This window comes from Rhineura floridana, chromosome 5, assembly GCF_030035675.1.
Source record: "Rhineura floridana isolate rRhiFlo1 chromosome 5, rRhiFlo1.hap2, whole genome shotgun sequence".
Classification (NCBI taxonomy): Eukaryota; Metazoa; Chordata; class Lepidosauria; order Squamata; family Rhineuridae; genus Rhineura; species Rhineura floridana.
Window position 1 is genome coordinate 160,515,306 of NC_084484.1, and position 23,551 is coordinate 160,538,856.

Here is a 23,551-nt window from a genome sequence, read left to right on the forward strand (position 1 = left end):
ATGAACAGAATTGCAATAGAAATGAGCATGGCACTGATGCAGAGCTATATGCGCTACAATGTACACAGGGGCATACCTATGTCTGTCTCAGCTTCCTTATACATGCATGAAGCTATCCCTCCACTTAAGTTAATAGAGAGGCCTCGATGGGCAGGAGAACTCAAGTGTGTGCAGTCAAGTCTCACAAAAGATGACAAAACAGGTCAACATGCTCCACCAGGTTCTTGTTTCTCAGAAATAAGACCAAGCGAATCAAAGCAGGGATTACTCAGAACACAGTCCACAGTCCATAGTTTTATTTTAACCTCTTTTCAAAATGTGAAGTCTAAAAAGCTTAATAAAAATGGTAATAAGAACACTGTAGAAAATATCTTGCCACTTTTTTTGCTTTTTTTTTGCTGATACATATATTATTCCCTCTAGTAACACTAAACTCAGTGGTTTGCAAGTGAAACAGGGTTACTCAAAAATAAGGGAGTGGCTTCTATGTACTCAGTGAATGCCCTAGGTTTAATTCACAGATTTGTGAATTAAAAGATAATGACTTTTTAAAAAAACACCCAAAAACATTCCAACAGGAACTGGCCATTTTACAAAATGTTGGTGTCCCCTGACAGGAGTGGCAGAGGAGAATCTAAATAAACCGGAAGTCAAACAGACTGAATGAATCATGTGTCACTTGGAAACCAAAAAGGGAAATGGTGTGGGCAGAGAGTGCATTGACTTGTTTAAGTCTCTGCCAGTGTATAATAAGTCTCCTGGTGGAAGGAAATTGGGGGTATGTATTTCCCATCTCCAGGACTCTGTACCCCCTGCCTCTGATTTTATAGTTATAAAATACTCAGCTTTGGAGCTGGCAGCCCTCTACTGCTATATAGTACAACAGGGGAAGATCTCATGACTGTGTGGGGAGTTGCCCTTCATTCCTTCTCCACTTCTGAAACTCCCCCACTTCCAGGCTTGGTCAGCAGTACAAAGATTCTCTTGAGAGGGGGAGAGCTGGGAATCCACTGCACAATTTTGTTGGAAATCATATTATAACCAGGCCAATCAAACTGGTTCACTGTGAAAAATAAGGCTCCCTCTTACACAAGGGTACAAAAAAGCAGAACACAACATTCATCTTGCGGTTTGGATAGGCTGTTATATCTCAGAGCTGATGATCCCATGTAGGTGTATGACATGGCTAGCATTGAGGACCACGTTGAAAAATACATGAGGAGCCAGAGGATCACTGCAGAACTGCACAAGTTTTGCTGCAGATAATTCACATAATTTGCATATCATTTTCATGCAGATGGTGGTTACAAAACTATAGGGTGGTAGATAGGCTGCACTTCTCGTGACAAAAATAATAATTTCAACATTCTGAAAAATGACTGGCAACAAAGGCTGAATAAACCTGAGACTGCTTTTAAAAACATCTTGATTACTTTTTTTAAAAAATCACAAAATTGGAACACAAATAATTCAGACTTTCGTTTTTAACCTGCCTCTGTTTTCATTGCCTTTCCCATGTTTAATTACTAGAAATGTACTTTGCTTTTTAATCAAAAGCTGTGATTCCCAGGATAGGAGCAGGCGAGCCACACTTAAGTATTGCAGGAGTTGTAAGCAACTCAGAAGCCAGATGTCACTTACCCCGAACTAATGCATCTTCATATTAACATAATCTTTTGTATATAACCTGGCCTTATTCTCCAAACACCTGATATAGTATGGTTCTTTGGCATGCAAACAATTTAGCAAGGGCATTGGTCTCCGAGTAAGGCAGCCTCCTCTGAGGAATGTACAACATTTGGAACAAAGCCACTTTTCACACCTTCCCATCCATCTTGAATTGAAATCTCTCCTTTTTTCACAAGTTCGTATATGTCTTTAGTAAGGACAGCAAAGGATTCTTCAACATTTGTGGCATCTTTGGCTGATGTTTCTATGTATTTCATGCCGCAGGCGGATGCCAGTTCCTCTGCTTCCTCTCTCATAACCTGGCGTTCCGTCTCCAAGTCGCATTTGTGTCCCACTAAGATAAACACAATCTGGAAAGGCTGCACATGCATCTTAGCTTCATCCAGCCAATCATACACATGTTCAAAAGAAGACCGATTAGTGATGTCAAATACCAGCAAGCCTCCAACCGAATTTCGGAAATAAGAGCGCGTGATTGATCTGTAAAATTAAAAGGTGAGAAAATATGCTCAAAAGGTATGCAACTGTTTGAGGGGTTTTTTTACATTTACCTTTTGAAAGACAAGAGTATCCTTTTGAGCCTGCGTGGTCTTGGAAGCAGATGAAATCCTTGTATGCATATTTTTTAAGAAGATGAATGAAAAGAATTGTTCTAATTCAATGGTGGTGGTCAATCTTTGCAGCAATTGCTCCACAAGTTATGCCAAGAGTAAAAGAGTGCCATCTAGGGTGAACTACAATGCATACATAGCTTTCCCTTACCCCTCCCTCCTGCAACCATTTTAGTTTTGCTTGCATCCTTCTAAGCTAGAAGCAGGTGAAAACGCAGACAAGATTTCAAACCAAATCCTGTGCTATGGCCAGGCCTGTTTACAGAACCTTTTATTTATTTATTTAGAAGATTTCTGTCACACCTTTCAATTGAACCGTTGCAGATAGTGAGTGGGGCAAATTCTTCAGATTACCTGGATGAGTTTGGGGCAGAATGGTGGTGAGACTGGGCCTGGGTAGTGTTCTGGAAATATGCACAGATACTCAGCGTCTGAGCTGTGTGTATGCCACTGTGTGTATTTACCTAAGTAGCAGGCTTTTACCCTGCATTAAATCACTGAGACTTAAGACGTAGTAAAATAAGAAAAGCTACTTTATTTATAGAATACATAGTAGATAGGAAAGGCATACCTAGTACTAACTAACTAAGTTGGAGGCGCAATGCCCAGACGTGGGTATTGCCCTCACGGCTCAGGAGAGCAAAGACAAAGATGTCTCCTCTCTCCTCAGACAGTCGAAGGAAAGAACAAAGGAAGAAGGGGCAGATAAGCTGCCTGAGCATATCAGTTTACAATGGAAGGAAGTTAGGTAGAGAAGAGCCCAGGTAAAAGGGAGGCAAGCCCACAGCTTGGAAGTAATTCGTTACAAGTAACAAATTACTTGTAATTCGTTACAAGTGGGTAGGAGGCAACGAGGGAGGAGGGGGAGAGTGAGGTGGGGGTGGAATGGAGAAAACAATTGTTTTAAAAAATGGATAGTGGTGGAAAAGAATGGAGTGGAGGAAAAAAGGAGCCAGAGGACGCACGCACACAAAGTGGCCTCCACCACCCTCTCTGGCTACTGTGCTGCATTTGCAGTATTTTAACGTTTTTGCATCTCAGGAAAGTTTCCTTGGGTGAGTGTCCCTTAGTTGGTGGCAGGCCAGGGTCCGGGAGGTGGTTAAGTGAGAAAGATTATGCTTGCTGGCTGGAGGGGGAGGTTGCACTTGGTTTGATGTGCAAAGATCTGAGTAGTGGCCTCTGCCTCCCTCCCCAGTTCCCTTACCTGCGGAGAGACCCCCATTGCTATCTTATGGATAAAAAGAATTATTCTACTACCTCTGTATGTGTGTGTTTATTTTTAATGTTGTTTTAGGCTACTTAGATGTGCAGCAGCCAAGGCCAGCACCTTGTAGGCGTTTTTTTTAAAAAAAGTAACTGAAATGTAATTGTAGTGATTACTTTTGAGAAAAAGTAAAGTAATCAGTTACTTTCAGAGCAATTGTAATGGTGATTACTACTTTTTGGGGGGGCCATGTAATTGTAACTGTAATTTATTACTTTTTTAAAGTAATCTTCCAAGCTCTGGGCAAGCCTAGCCAGCTGGAGGACTCTATCTTCCTTCTGGAATACGAACAAAAGAACCCAAACAGGAGTTGCTCTTGCCCCACTTCCAACAGGTAGATGAGCTCCTGGGGCCAATCTGGTACCCCCAACAGCATGCCCATGCATCTACAACCTAATGGCTAACTTGTCCCATCCAGGTAAGCTGCAGCAGTGCCAACACAGGGGGGTTGGCTCTGCAGCTCTGCCTCACCACACTGACTACTAATAAATAAACCTCAAAGCAGCTTATTGATAGCTTGTAGTAACACATGCACATATATACACACAAGCCCGCCTTAGTGATCTGGCTGATGAGGCCAGAGTGTGTTTCTCTGTAGCTCTGAAGTCTCAGACAACCTGCAGTTGAAACCAAGTGTTGCTTCTGGCAGGGAGAAGGAAAGGAAGCTCCCTGCACCACTTCTTCCACTAGCCAATGGATGGGCTTAGGTTGGTCTCTCTTTTGCCATGATGTTCTTTCTTCTTGAGAAGCAGGAGGTGCAACCTTCCAGTGAAGCTTGGTCTCTTAGTTTGGGAGACCTTCATTTCATCATGAACCAAAAGAAAATAAAAAAGGTCCTGTTCCAATATTTTTAAGCCAAACCCTGATATATGTAATTTATTCTGAGTTTCTTTCCTGGACATTTTTTTTCTTAATAATGTTATTTGTTATTTAGTTTAATTTTTGTAATTGATGTATTTTTATACTTGCGTTTATTTTTCTTTGTAAGCCGCCTTGAGGGCCTTTGGCTGAAAGGCAGGGTATAAATAAATTTATAATAATAATGTAATAATAATAATAATATGTCCATTTGGCTTAATATGAATTTGGGGGGCAAATTAAAATTGCAAATCGCTATGTGCTGCTAACATACTGCACATTGTTGCCAAAGTGGAAACAGTATGATTACTATTTAGACTTTATTATTTGTATCAAAATTTACAAATATCCAATATAATGTATGCTCAAATATAACCATGCAGAAGAACTGAGTTGTATGAGCACATCCTAAAGGTTCATCTGTATCACACAGTTTTTTAAAATAGATCCTAAATAGGACATACTGGAAAAAATCTGGGATACTCTACACTCAATTCACCCCAGACAGAATCATTGATTTGGGTTGTAATCCTAGGTACACTTCCTAAGGAGTAAGATCCATCTGACCCCCAAGGGGACTTACTTCTTTTGCAAGTAATCCAGTAACTCTTTACAGTTCTTTACAGAAAGACTCTAAGGCATCTGATAAAGTGGACTGTGGTCTACAAAAGCTTGTCATAATCTATTTGTTAAGTCTTTAAGGTGCCAGAAGACTCTTTGTTGAATTTCCTAGCAGCATTCGTTGTGATGTGCAAGCAGATGTGGCTAGAAATACGCATGGAATGACAGATGTGTGGGAACATCTGTCCAGAAGGAGTTCTATTCATGATTAAGTCCCCTTCCCACTTTCTATTCCTCTCTCAAGGTCTTCTTCATTCATCATTGTCATATTGTTCTTTGAAGGTGAATATTAAAAACATGCAAAGAGAACATGAATAATGAGGAGGAAATGAGAAAGCAACAAGGTATACATAAAGATAAAATGTAACCAAGCAAAAGATCACAGTGCAGTCATTCTCTTAACGGGGGGAAAGACTTGACAAAGGGGGCCCAGTCTGGTGTTATTTCCCAGAATTCTTTTTGTTGTATGCAGGAGTTTGGGTTTGCAATTTCACAGAGCAAACACAGCAGCAAAAATGTCATATTAATGAAAAATATCATAAATCTCTTCAGAACAAGATACAATCCAGAGAGATTTTCTAATTTGTCTAATCAATTCCCTTTTAAAGGCATTCAAGTTGGTGGCCATCACTACTTCTTTGGTGAGCAAATTCTATAGTGTTAAGGGTAGCCATAAGTCGTCGACTTGAAGGCACATAACAACTATGGGTTGTGTGAAGAAGTATTTCCTTTTGTCTTTCCTGAATTGTCCAACATTTAGCTTGATTGGATGACCCTGGGGTTCCAATATTATGGGTGGTATTCAGTGCATGACTAGCTTAGGTTCAATAATTTCAATGGGTCTGCTCTGAGTAGGACTTAATTGAATACAACCCCATGCGTTGTAGAAAAAATCCTCTCTGACCATTTTCTCCACACAATAGTACATAATTTTATATGCTTCTATCATGTCCCCCACTTACTTGCCTTTTTTATTCTGCTTTAGTCAGACTTCACCTGGAGTACTGTGTCCAGTTCTGGGCACCACAAGCTTAAGAAGGATATCAAGAAACTGGAACATGTCCAGAGGAGCTTGGCAAAGATAGTGAAGGACCTGGACACCAAGTCCCATGAGGGCAGTCTGAAGGTGTTGGATATGTTTAGCTTGGAGATGGGACAATTAAAAGGCAATATGACAGCCATCTTCAAATATTTGAAGGGGTATCACAATTATTATTATTACTATTGCTATCACTACTACTACTACTAATGATAATAATAATAAATCTACCACTTAATGCTCAGATAGCTTCTAAACAGTTAAAAAACTTTCAAAAAATTGCACAACATTGTTAAAATACTGATTAAAAACACACCATAATTAAAATAAACAATAAAACAATCCCTTAAAACATTGAAATATAAAGGTCCCTGACTAAAATATGCAATAAAACAATCCCATTAAAACAGCACAGCAATTAAAACGGGAGACTCATGTCAAGAGCATGCACGCGTGTGAACAGATGTGTCCTCAAAAGCCTGCAGAATGCCAATACAGGTGGAGCCTTTCGTATTTCAGGAAGGACCAAATTCATTTTCTGTTGCTCTAGACTAGTGTGTAGGACCTGTACAAAGGAGCAATGCAAGAGCAGCTGGAAAACAAATAAAACTTTGGAGAAACAAGCCATAGTTTGTTTGATTTCTAGATACAGTGAAACTCCAGACAGTTGCACTGTTGCATAAAGTGTGAACTGGCCCTGAGTTGTCTTGAGTAAAACTGCAATCCAATACATGTCTACTCAGAAGTAAGCTCCAATTAAGCTTTCTCCCAGGTGTGTATTGGATTGCAGCCTAAGTCATTCGCTCGATACCACTCTGAGCTCCATGGAGGAAAGAGGAAGATCCAAATGTAAAGAACAAGCAGCTCTTCATGTGCAAAGCTGGCACATGAAACCCGCGCCAGCCAGCCTGGGGGCTTGAGCTGTCCATATTTCTTGTCATACAAGAACATGAATCACAGTCTCTCTTGAATTGAGAACCAAAATGAGATCTTCACTGCATCCATAAGCGTAATTGCAGAATAATCTTTTCCAAAAATTATATTATCTGCTTAGTCTGGTAGGGCATTCACACTAAGCAGCCTGTTTATATCCTGTGCTTAAAAAAACCAGGGGCCAATCATCACCAAAACCTGTGCTCTTAATTAAATTACCTGCCTATAGCTAATTATTTTGCATCATGAGTCCTGCTTCTACTGTCCTGGAGGCAGGACAATGGGCTATGCAAATATGAAAACGGTAGCCCCTTACTGCCAAAAGCCCAGCTCAGGCCTCCTGCGGGTTGTTCTGAGGCAGTGGTGGTTTGAGACTAGTAGAGCAGAAGGCAGGGAGGCCACCAGTAGGTGGAGCCAGAGCAAGCGACAGGCAGAGCCAACCAATCCTAGTTTTGCCCCTATCCACTACAGAGTTTAGCATGGCAACACTGAGACTAGGCCCCCTGGACTGGATGCTAGTAAGAAGGCAACCAGTTGGGGGCTGGCTAAGGACACACAGATTGGTGGGGCTGTGCCTCATTTTCCCTAATGGACCAGGCTCTGCTGTTCTGAGGATTCCTCAGACACTGGCATAGGTTTTCAAGCTTTTGGATGTAATCCAGACAGCCACTTAAGGCTGCCAGCAGTATTTTTGCCTCTCCCCACCACTTCAGAACAGCACATACTGCTTGTGAATTTCCTCCAAGATTCCAAAGTGTTTCCCATACAGGACTGGGGTGCTGATATTTATGAAAAGCGAGTCCCAAAGCCACTGTAGATGTGCCAAGCTCTGGCATAGTTCTCTTGACTGTGGCTTATTTCCATAACTGTAAGAACTAGAAATTAGCTACTTTTTTTTTTAAAGGGAGCATTAAGAGTTTTTAAGATGCTGAAATTAGCTTCTATGTTGGCACCTGCAGTGTAGTGGAAAGTGAATGCAGTGCAGCTCCAGAATGTTTTTTCAGAGCAGGAGTGATGACATCATCAGGAGGAGCACCAAGGTAACTGACCAGCTGCCTTGCTCTCACAAATAAATGAGGCAATAATAAGTCTTTCAAGTTTGTAACAGATGAGCACAGAAGTCAGAGGATAAGGAAAATAATCAAGCTGGATACTTCTTTTCTTTGTTAGGGTTCCCACTTCATGATAGCAGTTTAAATGGTAACATTTATTTGCAAGATTGCTTGCATTTCTAATTAAAAGGTAAAGGTTGCAATTCAGCCAGCTAAAGATCTTCTGTTAATACTCTATGCATTTTACAAATTGAACCTATACAATCAGAAGTAAGCACTACTGAGTTCAATAGATTTTCCTCCCAAGAAACTATGTAGTTATGCTAATCCTAATAAATTGGGTATTAAGCTACATGGTGATTATTTTTTGGTGTGTGTGTGTATACATATAAAATAATGGACAACACAGCTGCCTGCATTTTTCGATTCTCCTTCAGTTTAGCAATGGGGGTTATCATGATGAGCTCCTGCACTTCAAACTTTACCACTGCCTGGAACTGTACCATTTTATAGTTCAGATGTGGGTGGGTGGGTTGCATGACTGATTACAATTTCCCTGCCTATAGAAAACTACCATATCAAGTAGAGGTTTTTAGTCTATCCTTCCATCTGACCTGCTAGCTTTCTGCATGCAAGAAGTCAAGTATAGTTTAATGTTTAACCAAAAGTTAATTCCAGCATAAACCATCAAACAGGTAAACAAGAAAACAAAAGAGAAAGAAGGGTTTATTTATATCTGGGACAAACGCTGAAAAATGCAATCTACTATCTGCAGTCTCAAATGGTGAAGTCCAACGTCATTTATCTTCACTGGTAGATCAGATAGCTCATAATAGCTGACTGTGCAAACTTCCAACATATTATTTAACTGATCAAGTATGCATAAAATTTTCCTGAACTGATGTTGAATGTTATATACAATAATTCCAGTAACAATAAATTTGTCATAAACCAACTGTCAAATGCTGGTTGATAAAGCAAAAACAATTTCGAATCAATATTTCTTCCAGCATGTCTCTCTGATCAGTAAATATATAGAAAGCAAACAACACATCTATATGACTCACTGTGATATAGATCAACCTCGAGTAATGTCTTGTTAAATTGCTGTTATGTAACTTACAATCATATGTGAAGTCTATACTGGTCTATCAGTTTACTTACTTTTACTTTGATTAAGCTGCAGTCCTAACCCCATTTACCTGGAATTAAGCCCCATTAAATTCAATGGGACTTCTGAGTACACATGGCTAAGATTATGCTTCAGGTCATGTTTACAGTAACTTAAAACCCATTGATTAGAGTCTATTCTAGCCATGATGGGGAGTATAGATCCAACCCAGTCTTTTCAAATGGGATTGCTGCCTTGTCAATGGGAAAACTGGTCCCATGCCAGGAAACTCAAAAGGAAACTAGCTTTGACAAGATTTAAACAGGATACAGATGGCTGTTCTTTGAAAAGATTCAAAAAGATGCTAAGTGATTCATATTACTAAACTAGCAAAATGCCCGTTATCATGATGGGCTGGGTGGATAGTAAATGGAGGATCCATATATTATAGAGAACACAGACAGATTAATGGCAGCCATTTAATTATAAGGGAAAAAATAAAGGAATATACATGAGGACACCACTGGGAGTAGGGCTATCCCTCTCGGTAGCGACCACAATGTCTGGAATGAGGATCAAGCTTAGCTTCATCTAACTTGTGTTCCCATTACTTTCTCCCACAGTACACAGTGGGAGTGATGGGGAACTGAACCAACCTTTTATTTACCTATCCCTACTGTAAAACTTAAGAACCACCTTATGTGTATACTGATGACAGTCTTTATCTTTTAGATTACCATAAGAAACCTCTAGCTGATAGGCCTAACTAAACCCAGCAGGGATCCTAATTTGACCTGCAAGGCTGGTTTACACCAGTCATACCCACCTGCCTGACAAGTGTGGGGCTGGTAAAGAAGCAGCTGCAAAGGAACAATCCAAAGTAACAATTGCAGCTGCAAAGGAACAGTTGGATAGCCTGACCACTGTTGTCCACGCACTGGTAACCTCCAGGCTGGATTACTGTAATGCGCTCTATGTGGGGCTGCCCTTGAGGTTGGTCCAGAAGCTGCAGCTGGTGCAAAATGTGGCGGTGAGACTGCTCACTGGGGCAGGGTATCGCCAACATGTCACCCTGCTGCTGAAAGAATTGCACTTGCTGCCCATTTGCTACTGGGACAAGTTCAAGGTTCTAGTTTTGGTGTACAAAGCCCTATACAGCTCAGGACCAGGATACCTGAAAGACCGTCTTACCCCTTATATATCCAGTCGATCACTGTGCTCTGCAGATGAGGGCCTCCTGCAGATACCATCTTATCAGGAGGTTCGTTCTGCACAATATAGGAAATGAACCTTTAGTGTGGCGGCACCTACCCTGTGGAATTCCCTCCCCTTGAATATTAGGCAGGTGCCATCTCTTCTATCTTTTTGGTGCCTTTTGAAGACTTTCCACTTTCAACAAGCATTTAAGTTGAGACCTATCCCAGTCTGCGTCTGAATTGCTTTTTAATATGTTTTTTAAATAATGTTTTTAACCCTTTTTAAAAGATGTTTTTAAAGCATTTTTTAAAATGTTTTTAACATTTTGTTTTAATGTATTTTAAGGTCTGTTTTTATGATGTTTTAAAGTATTTTTAGTGCTTCTGTTTGCTGCCCTGGGCTCCTGCTGGGAGGAAGGGTGGGATATAAATCAAATAATAAATAAATAAATAAATGAAGTGTGCTCCTGATTGTTCCTTGACAAGCAGGGCTTGCCAAGATTGCCTTGCCCCTTATATACCCAATCACAGCACTCTGCAAGTGAGGGCCTCCTGCAGATATCCTTCTTATCAGGAGGCCTATTTATTTATTTATTATTTATTAAATTTATTAGTTGCCTATCTGACTGGCTGTCCAGCCACTCTGGGTGACGTACAAAATAAAAACATACAAATACATTAAAAATTAAAAATCTCAACAATAATAATAAAACCTAACCCACCCCAAAAGCCTTCCTGAAGAGCCAGGTCTTCAAGGCCTGGCAGAAGCTCATCATAGAGGGGGCATGGTGGAGATTATTTGGGAGGGAATTCCACAAAGTGGGGGCCACAATTGAAAAAGCCCTCTCCCTAGTTCTCACCAGTCTAGCTGTTTTAATTGGTGGCATAGAGAGAAGGCCTTTTGAGGCTGATCTTGTTGAGCGGCATCCCTGATGATGTTGGAGGCGCTCCTTCAGATAGACTGAGCCGAACCCGTATAGGGTTTTAAAGGTCAGAACCAACACCTTGAATTGGGCCCGGAAAACAACCGGTAACCAGTGCAACTCCTTCAGCACTGGAGTGATGTGATCTCGCCAGCGGCTGCCTTTAATCAGGTGAGCCGCCACATTCTGTACCAGTTGCAGCTTCTGGACCGTTTTCAAGGGTAACTCCACGTAGAGTGCATTACAGTAGTCTAGGCGAGAAGAGACCAGGGCATGTACCACAGATGGGAGCAGATGGTTGGGAAGGTAGGAGCGCAGCCTCCGTATCAGATGGAGTTGATACAGTGTCGCCCGGCTCACAGCCGAGAGCTGAGGCTCCATGGACAGCTGGGAGTCAAGAATGACCCCCAGGCTGTGGACCTGGTCTTTCAGGGGCAATTGTACCCCACTGAGCACCAGGTCAACATCCCCCAACGTTCCCTTGTCTCCCACAAACAGTACCTCGGTTTTGTCAGGGTTCAGCTTCAGCTTATTCCTTCCCATCCAGCCACTCACCAACTCCAGGCACTTGGATAGGGTTTCTACAGCCGACCTCGGTGAAGATTTGAATGAGAGATAGAGCTGCGTGTCATCAGCATCTTCTGATGATAGCCCCCAACGGCTTTATATAGATGTTGAACAGCATCGGGGAGAGGATGGAGCCCTGTGGCACCCCACAAGTGAGAGGCCAAGGATCCGAAAACCTCATCCCCCACCTACCAGAGAGGAAGGAATGGAACCACTGCAATACAGTGCCCCCTATGCCTAACCTCTTCAGGCGGTCCAGAAGGATACCGTGGTCAACGGTATCAAAAGCCGCTGAGAGATCCAGGAGGACAAGGAAGGTTGCCAGGTCAGAAGACTCCTAAACCCTGAGAATTTGGGGGCGGTCCCTAGTGATGTCATGGGGGTGAGCCCAAGTGATATCATGTGGGCAGGCCCAAGTGATGTCATTAAGCATGATACATTAAGCATCAGCCAGTTGCTTGGAGCATACAATTCAAAGAAAAACATTTCTCTGATAGGAAATTAAGATAGAAAGCTTAGTTAAAAGATGGAGCCTGGGTAGGGAACATTTAATATAGCCAACTTGCTTCTGGCAAAAAGTTTTTAAGTGCCCTTAGGCCAGGCCAGTCACCAGAAGGCCATTCCAGGAAAAAAGGAGCCAAGTGTTGTGGAGATGTTAGATGGGAGCATTCAGGAGTAAAGATGAATGACCCTGAAGGCTGCAATTTGAAACACATTTACTAAGGGACTAAGCCCATAGGGACTTACTTCTGAGTAGACATGGTTTGGATTGTGCTGTTGGTAAAGCTTGACTAGGGATCCTCTGCAAAGATATCCATATCCAAGCAGGGTTGGCTACCCCCTGCCTGGAATGTCCTGCCTCTACCTTTTAACATGGCTGCTCCAAATTCTATACAGATTTGACTCTTCACCTCAGAAAGAGGTCTGAGAAATGAGTAAGAGTAAGAAGATTCTCTACTCTTTTTTGTCTCCCCTGTGGGCTGCCTTAAACTCACGTTGACAGCCAACCCAATTTCCAGTGAATAATAATTGACAGAGAGAAAACACACGTGGTTTGGTCTGTCGTCATAGGCAGCAGCTTGGGAACAACAACAATTGAAGCCATGCTGCTCAGTATGTGAATTCTTTTACCACTATTGGGCAAGAAACAAATTGTCATGCAAACAAGTGGGTTCATCAGTGGGTTTCAGGGGGTTGAGCAGAGCTTACCGGGGTGGGATGGGGTGGGATAGGGGAGCATGCAAACCTTAGCCCTACCTCTGATTTCATTATGTATAGAATCCCAGGGGCCCAGTAACAAATCCTTGGAGATATCAGACAACATAAAAAGAACCCAATTATGTGCAGTTGCAAACACTAAAGGAGACCAATGTCTCACTAGATATAACAGCGAGCATCAGAAGTGTGTTTTAGCACAAGTCACTGCTGAACAGATACAAAGTGGGTGGTGGGGCTGATTTCATGCAAAGGAGTGTGTGGGAGAAGAGTACTTCCCTCCCACTTCAAACTTCCTTTTCCTAGCTATTTTTTTCCCTATCAGGCTCAGAGACATATGTTACCCCTCCAACAAGATGAGCAGCTGAAGGACACAGGGTATTTGGGGGGGGAGTTTATGTGTAGGAAGGCCCAGCACCCATATGATCCCCTTTTATACCTTTGCTTAGTATGACCTGCCTTCAAACACACAGCTCATAGTGCCAGACTTCGAGTAAGACCTTTCGAACTGTCGCTCTTTCAATGCACGCAGCACTGAAAGAGTATTGGGGGGGTTGCCATTTAGGAAGGAGCCTTCTACTACATCAGTCTATTTGTCTCTCTAACCCAGTGTCGTTTACTCCCATGGTGGGGAACCTTAGGCCTAGAGGACAGTGTCTGACCCTCAGGATTCTTCCTAGGCCATGCCAATTCTCAGGCCATGCCTCTCACTGGCCTGGCTCCACACCCTCCTTAAGTCTTTCTGGCTGACTAGAATGTGTCCTTGAACTGCAATAATGTCACTTGCTTGCCTGGACGGGGAACATGTGCAGAAACATCTGACTTTTGCATGGCTGGAATGCTCTGCCCACTTTTGCTTCTAACCCCTATTTTTTGCCCCTGACCCTGCCCAATACTGGCATGTGGCCTTTAGAAAGTTTCTGTCCTGTTCTCACGCAGCTCCTGAGTAAACAAGAGACTTGCCAGCAATGTGAGCAACAACCAAAGCAGTATCCAGGGCCAGTCCAAGGTCACAGCGCAAAGAAGCTAAGGGTCAGGCAAGAGGCAAAGTCAGAGCAGTCCAAGGTCAGAGTCCAATCAATCTATGAGTGAAGGAGGTTTGGGGTCAGCAGCAGATCAACTAACAAGCAGAGTACAGTGCTTGTACATAGACATTGTTCCAGCGACTGCGCACCAGGGCAGGGTATCGCCAGCATGTCACCCCACTGCTGAAAGAATTGCACTGGCTGCCCATTAGCTACCAGGCCTATGTCAAGGTTCTAGTTTTGGTGTACAAAGCCCTATACAGCTTGGGACCGGGATATCGGAAATATGATCTTACCCCTTATATACCCAATGGATCACTATGCTCTGCAAGTGGGCCTCCTGCAGAAAAGACACCATCTTATCAGGAGGTCTGTTCTGCACAATATAGGAAGCGGACCTTAGTGTAGTGGCGCCTTCCCTTTGGAATTCCCTCCCCTTAAATATTAGACAGGCACCATCTGTGCTATCTTTTTGGCTCCAATCTTCATTTTTGTTGTTTTGTTTTAATATGTTTTAAAGTCTGTTTTGGAGATGTTTTAGAGTATTTTGTTTCCTACCCTGGGCTCCTTCTGGGAGGAAGGGCGGGACAGAAATTTAATTATTATTATTATGAATAATAACAACAACAATTCCAGCCCAGCACTGGGAGATTTTGAGCTGGAGCTCCTGGAGCCACACCCCCAATTTCAGCTGACTGCTATCAAGCCAGAGGTTTCCTCAAGAGGAGACATTTTCTCCCAAGGACATCTCTACTGTAATCAGGCACTTCTCCTGATGCTTCAGGTTTCCAGCTGGAATTCCAGGCGACATCTCTGTCTTGGGCCTGGAATCCATTCAGCCTTACTGACAGAGGCTGAACTTACCCTGCGTGCAGATGGCCCTTTCTCAACCTCATTGCAGAACCCTGGCTCCCCGCTTCACCCGATGGATCCTGACCCAGGATTGAGTGTAAGGCTGGAGCCTCCTGGTCATCCTCTGATGAAGGCTCCCCCAGCTGAGACCTGTCAGTTTCCCATGAAGGAATGCTGCCCTCAGGCTGAAAAAGGTTCCCCACCTCTGGCTTACTCTGACTGGCAGCAGCTCTCCAGGCTGAGGTCTTTCATATCAGCTACCTAATATTTTTAACGGAATATGGTAGGGGTTACACCTAGGATTTCCTGTATGCAAACTATGTGATATGCCAGTGAGCTATGGTCCTGCCTCCTAACACTATTGTGAAAGAATGATAAATTCATTTCCATATAGCTGAATTTTCTATAAATTACATCCAGAAGTACAACACAATTCCCTCCCCTCAAATATTAGACAGGTGCCATCTCTGTTATCTTTTCGGTGCCTGTTGAAGACCTTCCTCTTTCAACAAGCCTTTTAAGTGGAGACCTATCCTAGTCTGCATCTGTGCTGGAATTGCTTTTTAATATGATGTTAAACCTTTTTTAAAATGTTTTTAATCTTAGAAGATGTTTTGAAAGCTTTTTTAAGTAACACTTTTGAAGATGTTTTGTTTTTATGGTGTTTTAGGGTGTTTTTAGCGCTTTAGTTTGCTGCCCTGGGCTCCTGCTAGGAGGAAGAGCGGGATATAAATCAAACAACAACACTAAAACCATGATTCTGAGTATGACTCATGATTCCAAGTATGCAAGGATCTTGAGTATTTTGCGTCTGTGTGTGAGTGAGAGATTGGGTTACACTTCCACAGAGGGGTTAATCTATGTTAATCTTTGCAACAAAAACACAGAAGCTGATGGGACCTTATAGATCAACAGACTGATTGTGGCATAAGCTTACACAGTATAGAATCCCCTTCATCAGATGCATGAAGTGTCACTGTCAGTTGGCAGACGTGGGAATAGAGAGCAAATGGAGTCATAGTACAGAAAGTACGGTCTGTGTCTCTTCTATGGAAAGTTTAAGATAAGCAGAGTGAGCATTCGTAACAGCAGTAACTGGTGATAACACAACTATCCTAACATTGTTATTTATTTATTTATATCCTGCCCTTCCTCCCAGCAGGAGCCCAAGCACATGGACAGGAAATCATTCAAGCCTAAGCAAACAACTTCAAGCTTCCTGATTCTTCACTCTGAAGATCTGTTTTAAGGGGAAAGGGGACTCAAGTTGGTCTAACAGAAGTGATTCTGCAAAGGCAGCATACTTGAAATTAGGAGCTGGAAACAGCAGTTCAGTTTGAAAAGTGAGCTGGGGGACACAAACATCCTTTGACCAGGATTTCTTACGCATCACCTGTCTGTGGGATGGTTGCCCTTGCTGAGCAGTAAGGAAAATATCCTCTACTCATATTCAGAGATACTTTTCTTCTTATTGCTTCATGTGTCCAAGAACCGATGCTTTTTAATAAACCAGAGTCCCCTAAACCTTTAATAAAAAATAAAAAAATCCCTAGGCTTTTTTCAAACTTCGTTTCAATCTGATTGTTTTGTTGCTGCATTTTTATGCTTTTATCAGTGTCCTGCTGCTCTATTGCTGTTATTTTCTTGCTTGATTTTGGTTGTTTTGAATTGCTTTTATTCTTTGTTAGCTGTCCTGGGAGCTGCAACACTTGAAGTGTGAGATAGGGAAATTTCCCAAACAAGGACATTCCCAGTGAGGTCCACCTGGCACCCTCATTGACATCTTTTCAGTGCCAGGTGAAGACTTACCTTTTCTTCCAGGCATTCAATAGGCCGAGATGATGTTGTTTGCTATTAGTATGCTGCCCAAGCTTCCTGTGGCTATATGGGGGTGTTGTTGTTTGTTTGTTTGTTTGGTTGGTTTTATATTACGATATATTTTTTGTTTTTAATATTGTTGTACATCGCTCAGAGACCTTTGGGTATCAAACGGCTAATAAATCTAATAAATAAATAAATAAGAGAGCCCTACTGGATCAGACCAAAAAGATCTCAGGGAAATGATGGGTAGGATCCCGTGGCTAGATAGACTAAAGAAAAAAGGAGCCCAAGAAGCGTGGGAGTTCGTGAAGAAGGTATTACAAAAAGTGCAATCGCAAACAATTCCAAAGAGGAAGAAAAACAGAAGACATCGGAAAAAGCCAATGTAGCTACACGGAAGACTGGTGGAGGAGGTAAAAATAAAAAAGAGCATGTATAAAGAATGGAAGGAAGGACGCATCACCAAGGAAGAGTACTGACGAGCAGCTTGGGCTTGCAGGAATAGCGTAAGGAAAGCTAAAACCCAGAATGAGCTGAGGCTGGCGAGGGAAGCGAGGAACAACAAAAAGGGGTTTTTCAGATATGTTCGAAGCAAGAGAAAGACCTAGGAAATGGTGGGACTGCTGCTCAATGAGGATGGCAAAATGTTGACAGATAACAAGGAAAAGGCAGAACTGCTCAACGCCTATTTTGCCTTCGTTTTCTCCCAAAAAGGGAACAGTGTGCAACCTTCCATCGGTAGCAATCTCAGTAAGGGGTCGGGATTGCAGTTCAAGATTGATAAGGAGATAGTCAGGAAATACCTAGTTAACCTAAATGAGTTCAAATCTCCAGGGCCTGATGAACTGCATCCCCGAGTATTGAAGGAACTTGCTGATGTACTCTCGGAACCTCTTGCCATCATCTCTGAGAAATCCTGGAGAACGGGAGAGGTGCCGGAGGATTGGAGACAGGCAAACATCGTCCCGCTCTTTAAAAAGGGTAAAAAAGAAGATCCGGGGAATTACAGGCCGGTCAGTCTGACTTCAATACCGGGAAAGATATTAGAACGGATAATAAAAGAGTCCATTGGCAACTATCTAGATGACAATGCTGTGATTAGTAGGAGCCAGCATGGGTTTGTCAAGAAAAAATCCTGTCAAACTAATCTCATCTCTTTTTTTGATCGGGTCACTAGCCTAGTAGATGGTGGAAATGCTGTAGATGTCATCTATCTAGAATTCAGCAAAGCGTTTGACAAAGTCCTCCACGACCTTTTGATTAGCAAACTGGTCAAATGCGGACTAGATGGAAATACTGTCAGGTGGATTCACAACTGGTTGGAAAACCGTACTCAGAGAGTGGTTGTCGGTGGCTCTGCTTCGGACTGGAAGAAGGTTTCGAGTGGAGTGCCACAGGGCTCTGTCCTGGGGCCAATACTCTTCAACATTTTTATCAATGACTTAGATGACGGGGTAGAGGGAAGCCTTATGAAGTTTGTGGATGATACGAAACTGGGAGGGATAGCTAACACAATGGAAGACAGGAATAAAATCCAAAGGGACCTGGATAGACTAGGAAATTGGGCTGAAATTAATAATGAAATTCAATAAAGACAAATGCAGGATTCTGCATTTAGGGCACAAAAACAAAATGCACAGGTACAGGATGGGAAATACCCAGCTTAGCAGTAGTGCGTGTGAGAAGGACCTTGGAATTGTAGTGGATCGCAGGTTGAACATGACCCAGCAGTGTGATGCTGCAGCAAAAAAGGCAAATGCGGTTTTGGGCTGCATAAAGAGAGCTATAGTTTCCAGGTCGAGGGAAGTAATAGTCCCACTATATTCTGCATTAGTCAGGCCTCATCTGGAATACTGCGTTCAGTTCTGGGCGCCTCATTTTAAGAAAGATATAGACAAGTTAGAGCGGGTTCAGAAGAGGGCGACGAGGCTGATAGCCGGTATGGAGAACAAGTCTTATGAGGAAAGGTTGAAGGAACTTGGCATGTTCAGACTGGTGAAGAGAAGGCTGAGGGGTGACATGATCGCACCCTTTAAGTACCTGAAGGGCTGTCACATAGAGGAGGGTACAGATTTGTTCTCTGCTGCCCCAGAGGGTAGGACTAGGTCTAATGGTTTTAAGTTGCAGGAGCGTAGATTCAGATTGGACATTAGAAGGAACTTCTTGACAGTAAGGGCAGTTCGGCAATGGAACCGACTGCCTAGGGAGGTGGTGGGATCTCCTTCGCTGGATGTCTTCAAGCAGAGGATGGACAGCTATCTGCGGGAGATGCTCTAGCTGTGCATTTCCTGCTGTGAGCAGGGGGTTGGACTCGATGGCCTACAAGGCCCCTTCCAACTCTATGATTCTATCTACTCAATCTCCCTGTTTCCTACAGTGGCGAACCAGATACCTGGTTTACAAAGAAACAACACATAAGGCCTCCCTTAAAATAAGCCTTGGGTAGAAAGAGGCCTTGGGTGATGAAATGTTTGGGTGGTTGTAGGCACAGGAATGGCTGTCTGAATACAACAGTGGTTAATTTCATTGAACACTACCATGTTAGCCTGGTGGAACAAACCCTGAGGAGTTCTGTGGAGAGCCTGACTGGGAGTCCAGAGTCTGCGAGTTCAAATCCCCACTCTTGTCTCCTGGATGTCAAGGGCCAGCTAAAGATCACCCCACAGTGAGTGGCTCAGGGATTACGTGCCCTGCCGCCTGTGCAGTCATGGGCAAGCTGCATAGTCCCAAGGAGCCTAGTTGCTCCCCAGCTGGCAGTTGCGGACAAGGGAGGGGCTGGCTTGTGCAGCTGTGGCAAGCTGAGCAGGCCCTAGCCAGCTGGAGAGGACTAGCTTCAGAGGGAGGCAATGGTGAACCCCCTCTGAATACTGCTTACCATGAAAACCCTATTCACAGGGTAGCCATAAGTCGGGATCGACTTGAAGGCAGTCCATTTCCATTTCAGACAGTTTTTGTGTGTGTGGCCAATGCTTTTGTGGTTTAGAACCTGCTTCATGAGACATAGATATATGCACAAAACACTGAACAGTGAGGCTTATAGGCCTTGAAATGTAAGAGGTCCCACTGTTTACATTTTTCTCTTTCTAATATGCATGCCCATATATGTATTGTATATCTTCCAACCAAGAATCTCATTTCATTCACCTGATAATGAAGTCAATACTAGTCCACCAAAGCTGATGCTGTTGTCAGCCCAGGTGCCACAAAGCTGTCAGGGCTGGCCAAAGACACGTTTCATAGTACCCAAGACTGACCAAGTTATTTAAGCAGTTGACGTACAGTGGTGGCTGATGCCCACTGAGACTGGTAGGGCGGAAAGACAGAGAGGCTAACAGTAGATGGAGCCAAAGCCAATGACAGGTGGCGCCAACTAATTCAGTTTTCCATTCTCTTTTCTCCTGTGTTCTACAAGGGCAACACTGAAACTAAGCAAGCTGATAGACAGTGTCACCCCCTAGACTGCATGTAAGTAAGAAGGCAGGCAGGTGGGGGCTAGCTGAGGGCTGACTAAGGTTGGTGGGGCAGCAACCTCCTCTGCAAGCATCTCTCCCCAGGAGTAAAAACACATTAATCCTAAATTAAATAATGAACAATTTGCTGCCATCATATGATACTCAAATTCATCTGCCTGAGGCGACTGTCTCACTGTGCCTAATGTTAGGGGTGGCCCTGGGGATTCTGTTCTGTGAATCCAATTACACTGGTGATGCTGCCGATCTGAATCAGCAGATCTGAATCAAGAAGAGAATAAAACACCCTTCATCAGTTTAACGCTCTCCAGATGTTGTTGGACTAGGACTCACATCATCCCTGACCATTCGCCACGCTGGGTGGGGCTGATGGGAACTGTAGTCTGAAACATCTGGACATCAGCAGGACTTTGAAAGCTGGGTACAAAGTTAGTGGTTGGGGTACAAGCAGGGGGTTAACACAAAAATATGCCGTGCAGAAAAGGTGGGTGGGGGATCAATAAATGATTGATCTGTGGAACAAGCACTCTGTATATACTCAGAAGCCCCTTTCCAGTACTACTTCACATATACTCAGTACCTGCATTGGGGGGGGGGGAGAGAACGCATCAGGAGATGAACCTTACAAAAGAAAATAAAATTACTTGGGGGAGGGGGGTGTACACCTGTTATACCTGAATCTCTCCTGGCCCGCCGTGTCCCAGAGCTGCAGCTTGACCCTCTTGCCCGGCTCGATTTCCACCAAGCGGGAGAAGAAATCCACCCCGACGGTGGGATCCGAGTGCATCGGCCCGGGAAAGCGGCCCTCGGTGAAGCGGTGCAAGAGGCAGGACTTGCCTACTGTCGAGTCGCCCAGGACGATCAAGCGGAACTGGTAGATCCAGATGGCCGCGTCCATGGCGCTCTCTCCGGAGGCGGCGGCGTGGTGGTCGCTCGCCTCGGCCTTGTTGGGGCGCCTCCTCGGGCGGTGCCTGCACCGAGCTCCTACAGCCCCTATCCCAGGCATTGGCGCAGCAGGAAGAAAGGCAGGCAAGGACGGAGGGAGGGAGGTGCCTCAGAAGAGAGCGAGGGGACTCGACGGGCAGGGCGGGAATAGGATACCACGGGGGGTGGGAGGCTGAGGTACTCCCCGCCTGGAAGGCTACTGCTCAGGGGAAAAGGACGGGGGTGGGGCGTTACTAAGGCTGGGCTCGCTTACCTCCTGCCCCGCTCAAACGAAAAAGTGGAGGAGACCAGATTTGTACGGGGTGGCGCGATAGAGCTGGGAAAGGTTCCAGGCAAGCGGCTAGCGCCCCTTTGTTTCCTTTGATTCTGAAGGGTGGAGTATTTTTCCAATTTGCTCTCAGTGGGGATGAGACCGTGGAGGAGGAGGAAGGCGGAGATCCGCCAATGGGATAGGAAAGGGGGCCCTTTTAAACGGATGGATGGGCGTGGATTGGCGGTTTCTCTCTCTCCGTTTCTGTGCAAGGGGCTGCTGGATAGCTGGGACTCGGAGCCGTCTGCGCTTATGGAAAGGAAGGGCCCCGGAAGCCTCTTTCGCCTCGTCCCAGATCTGTCGCTTCTGCAGTTACTGGTAAGCGAGATAAAAGCACTCTGCATATTCTCAGAGAGGTGCGCTAATATTTCCACGTTTAGCACTGGAAATGAGTCGTGTTTAGGCTAAGCTCTGCTCCACTCCGATGTTTCCTGCCTTTGGGGAGGATTTAAGCAGGGAGATGGATTATGCTTTGCATTGTGTCAGAGTAGATTCCCCTTTAGAAAGATGTTCAAAGGAGATTTAGCGATGTAGGGCCGTTTCACGTCATTGCGTGGTAGCAAAAAACCCCAGAACCAAATCTGGGTAATACTACTGGAACCAGTCCCCGCTCACGAACAAGTGTACCCATTACATGGGTTTGTAAATGCACGCTTATCTCGTTCGTGCTTTCATTTTTTAGGTGTATATTTTATAAACGCATTACCTGAAAAATATGTGTGAAGAAGCACGTCCTCGTACTGATTGGAACCTCGGTCCATCTGACACTGTGCAAACTATCCTGGCTGCCAGGATCCATGCCATGGAAGTACTTCTTCACACACCACGTTGTTAAACTATGGAACTCCCTTCCACAAGATGTGGTGTCAGTCACCACCTTAGATGACTCTAAAAAGGGATTAAACAAAGTTGTGGGGCATAAGACTCTCAATGGCTACTACTAGTCACAATGACTGTATATTACCAACTGCCCAAGATCCTTTAACTGGAGATGCCAAGGTTTGAACACGGCATTTTCTACATGCAAATGGGAGTGTAGTCCTCCGGGGTCTCAGTGGTCATAGACCCCTTACTTTTTAGGGAGCAGGGTCCCAATGTCTCCAACATCCTACAAGCCAACCAGCATGAAAGGGGAGAGTGTTAGCCACTGAGAAGAGTCTTCTAACATGCTTTCTTGTCCTTTCCTAACATGCTTTCTTGTCCTTTGATTGGAGCCACTCAAAGTGAAAGGAGGTGAGTCAGCCTCTGAGAAGACTCTTCCCACTAGCTAACACTCTCCCCTTTCGTGCTCATTGGCTCTTAGGAACGTCTGTTGTTGTGGGAGAAGGCATGAAGGTGTTAACAAGGATCTAATTCTCAACCCAGCATCACAAAAGGTTGCACGTCTGAATGTGCCACTATATCACTGCATGCCAAGCATGTCATGTGTGGCCCAATAAATGCTGCTCAAATGCCCAATAAATAACCCAATAAATACTGTCCTGGGCTCCTACTGGGAGGAAGGGCGGGATATAAATCAAATAATTAATAAATAAATAAATAAATTGTAGACATGTGCTGACACAGCTAATAGCTCTATATGATTCAAGCACATAAGCCAAATCACACACAGCGGGCTACAGAGAAGGCAGATTACTCTATCACTGCTCCCAGGACCATCAAATGGATGGTTGCCATGCTCCTCTTGTTGTCTTGGGAATTAGGTGGGGTTTTGATACAGGTGTACACATGCCACAAGCAAGCATACAGCCATTGTTAGGGTTATTTTTAAGATGAGTTGCTGTTAGAAGGGAATTTAGAACACACTGGCAATTTGGCCAGTCAGGTGTGGGGAACCTTTGGCCCTCCAGATGTTGCTGAACTATAATTCCCATAATCCCTACTCATTGGCCAAAGGTTCCCCAGCCCTGATCTAGGGAGGAACAGCTCTTCAAAGGCTCAGGCATTCTCTCCGTTGTGCTTTCTTAAGCAGCACAGTGTTGGGCCTAGCACTGATGGGAGGAAGAATTTATAATTTCCATTCCCCCACACTCCCCCATAGAGAGTTGG

The 23,551-nt window shown here is 44.0% G+C and overlaps 1 protein-coding gene across 1 annotated transcript; it reads right to left on the minus strand.

Moving 5' to 3' along the window:
• On the minus strand, positions 1 to 21,621 carry RAB39A (RAB39A, member RAS oncogene family). Its single transcript, XM_061629591.1, has 2 exons — positions 20,922 to 21,621; positions 1 to 2,169 (listed from the first exon to the last, which is right to left on the minus strand). The coding sequence occupies exons 1-2, from the start codon at positions 21,251 to 21,253 to the stop codon at positions 1,743 to 1,745; spliced, it is 759 nt and encodes a 252-aa protein (XP_061485575.1). The 5' UTR covers positions 21,254 to 21,621; the 3' UTR covers positions 1 to 1,742.
• Positions 21,622 to 23,551: the final 1,930 nt, after the last annotated feature.

What these genes read in the sequence shown, in the direction of transcription:
- RAB39A (XM_061629591.1), bottom strand. Translation starts at nt 21,253, where the DNA reads ATGCCTGGGATAGGGGCTGTAGGAGCTCGGTGCAGGCACCGCCCGAGG. An exon ending in GCGGGCCAGGAGAGATTCAG is followed by an intron (nt 2,170 to 20,921) that starts GTATAACAGGTG and finishes TTAATTTTACAG; the next exon opens with ATCAATCACGCGCTCTTATT.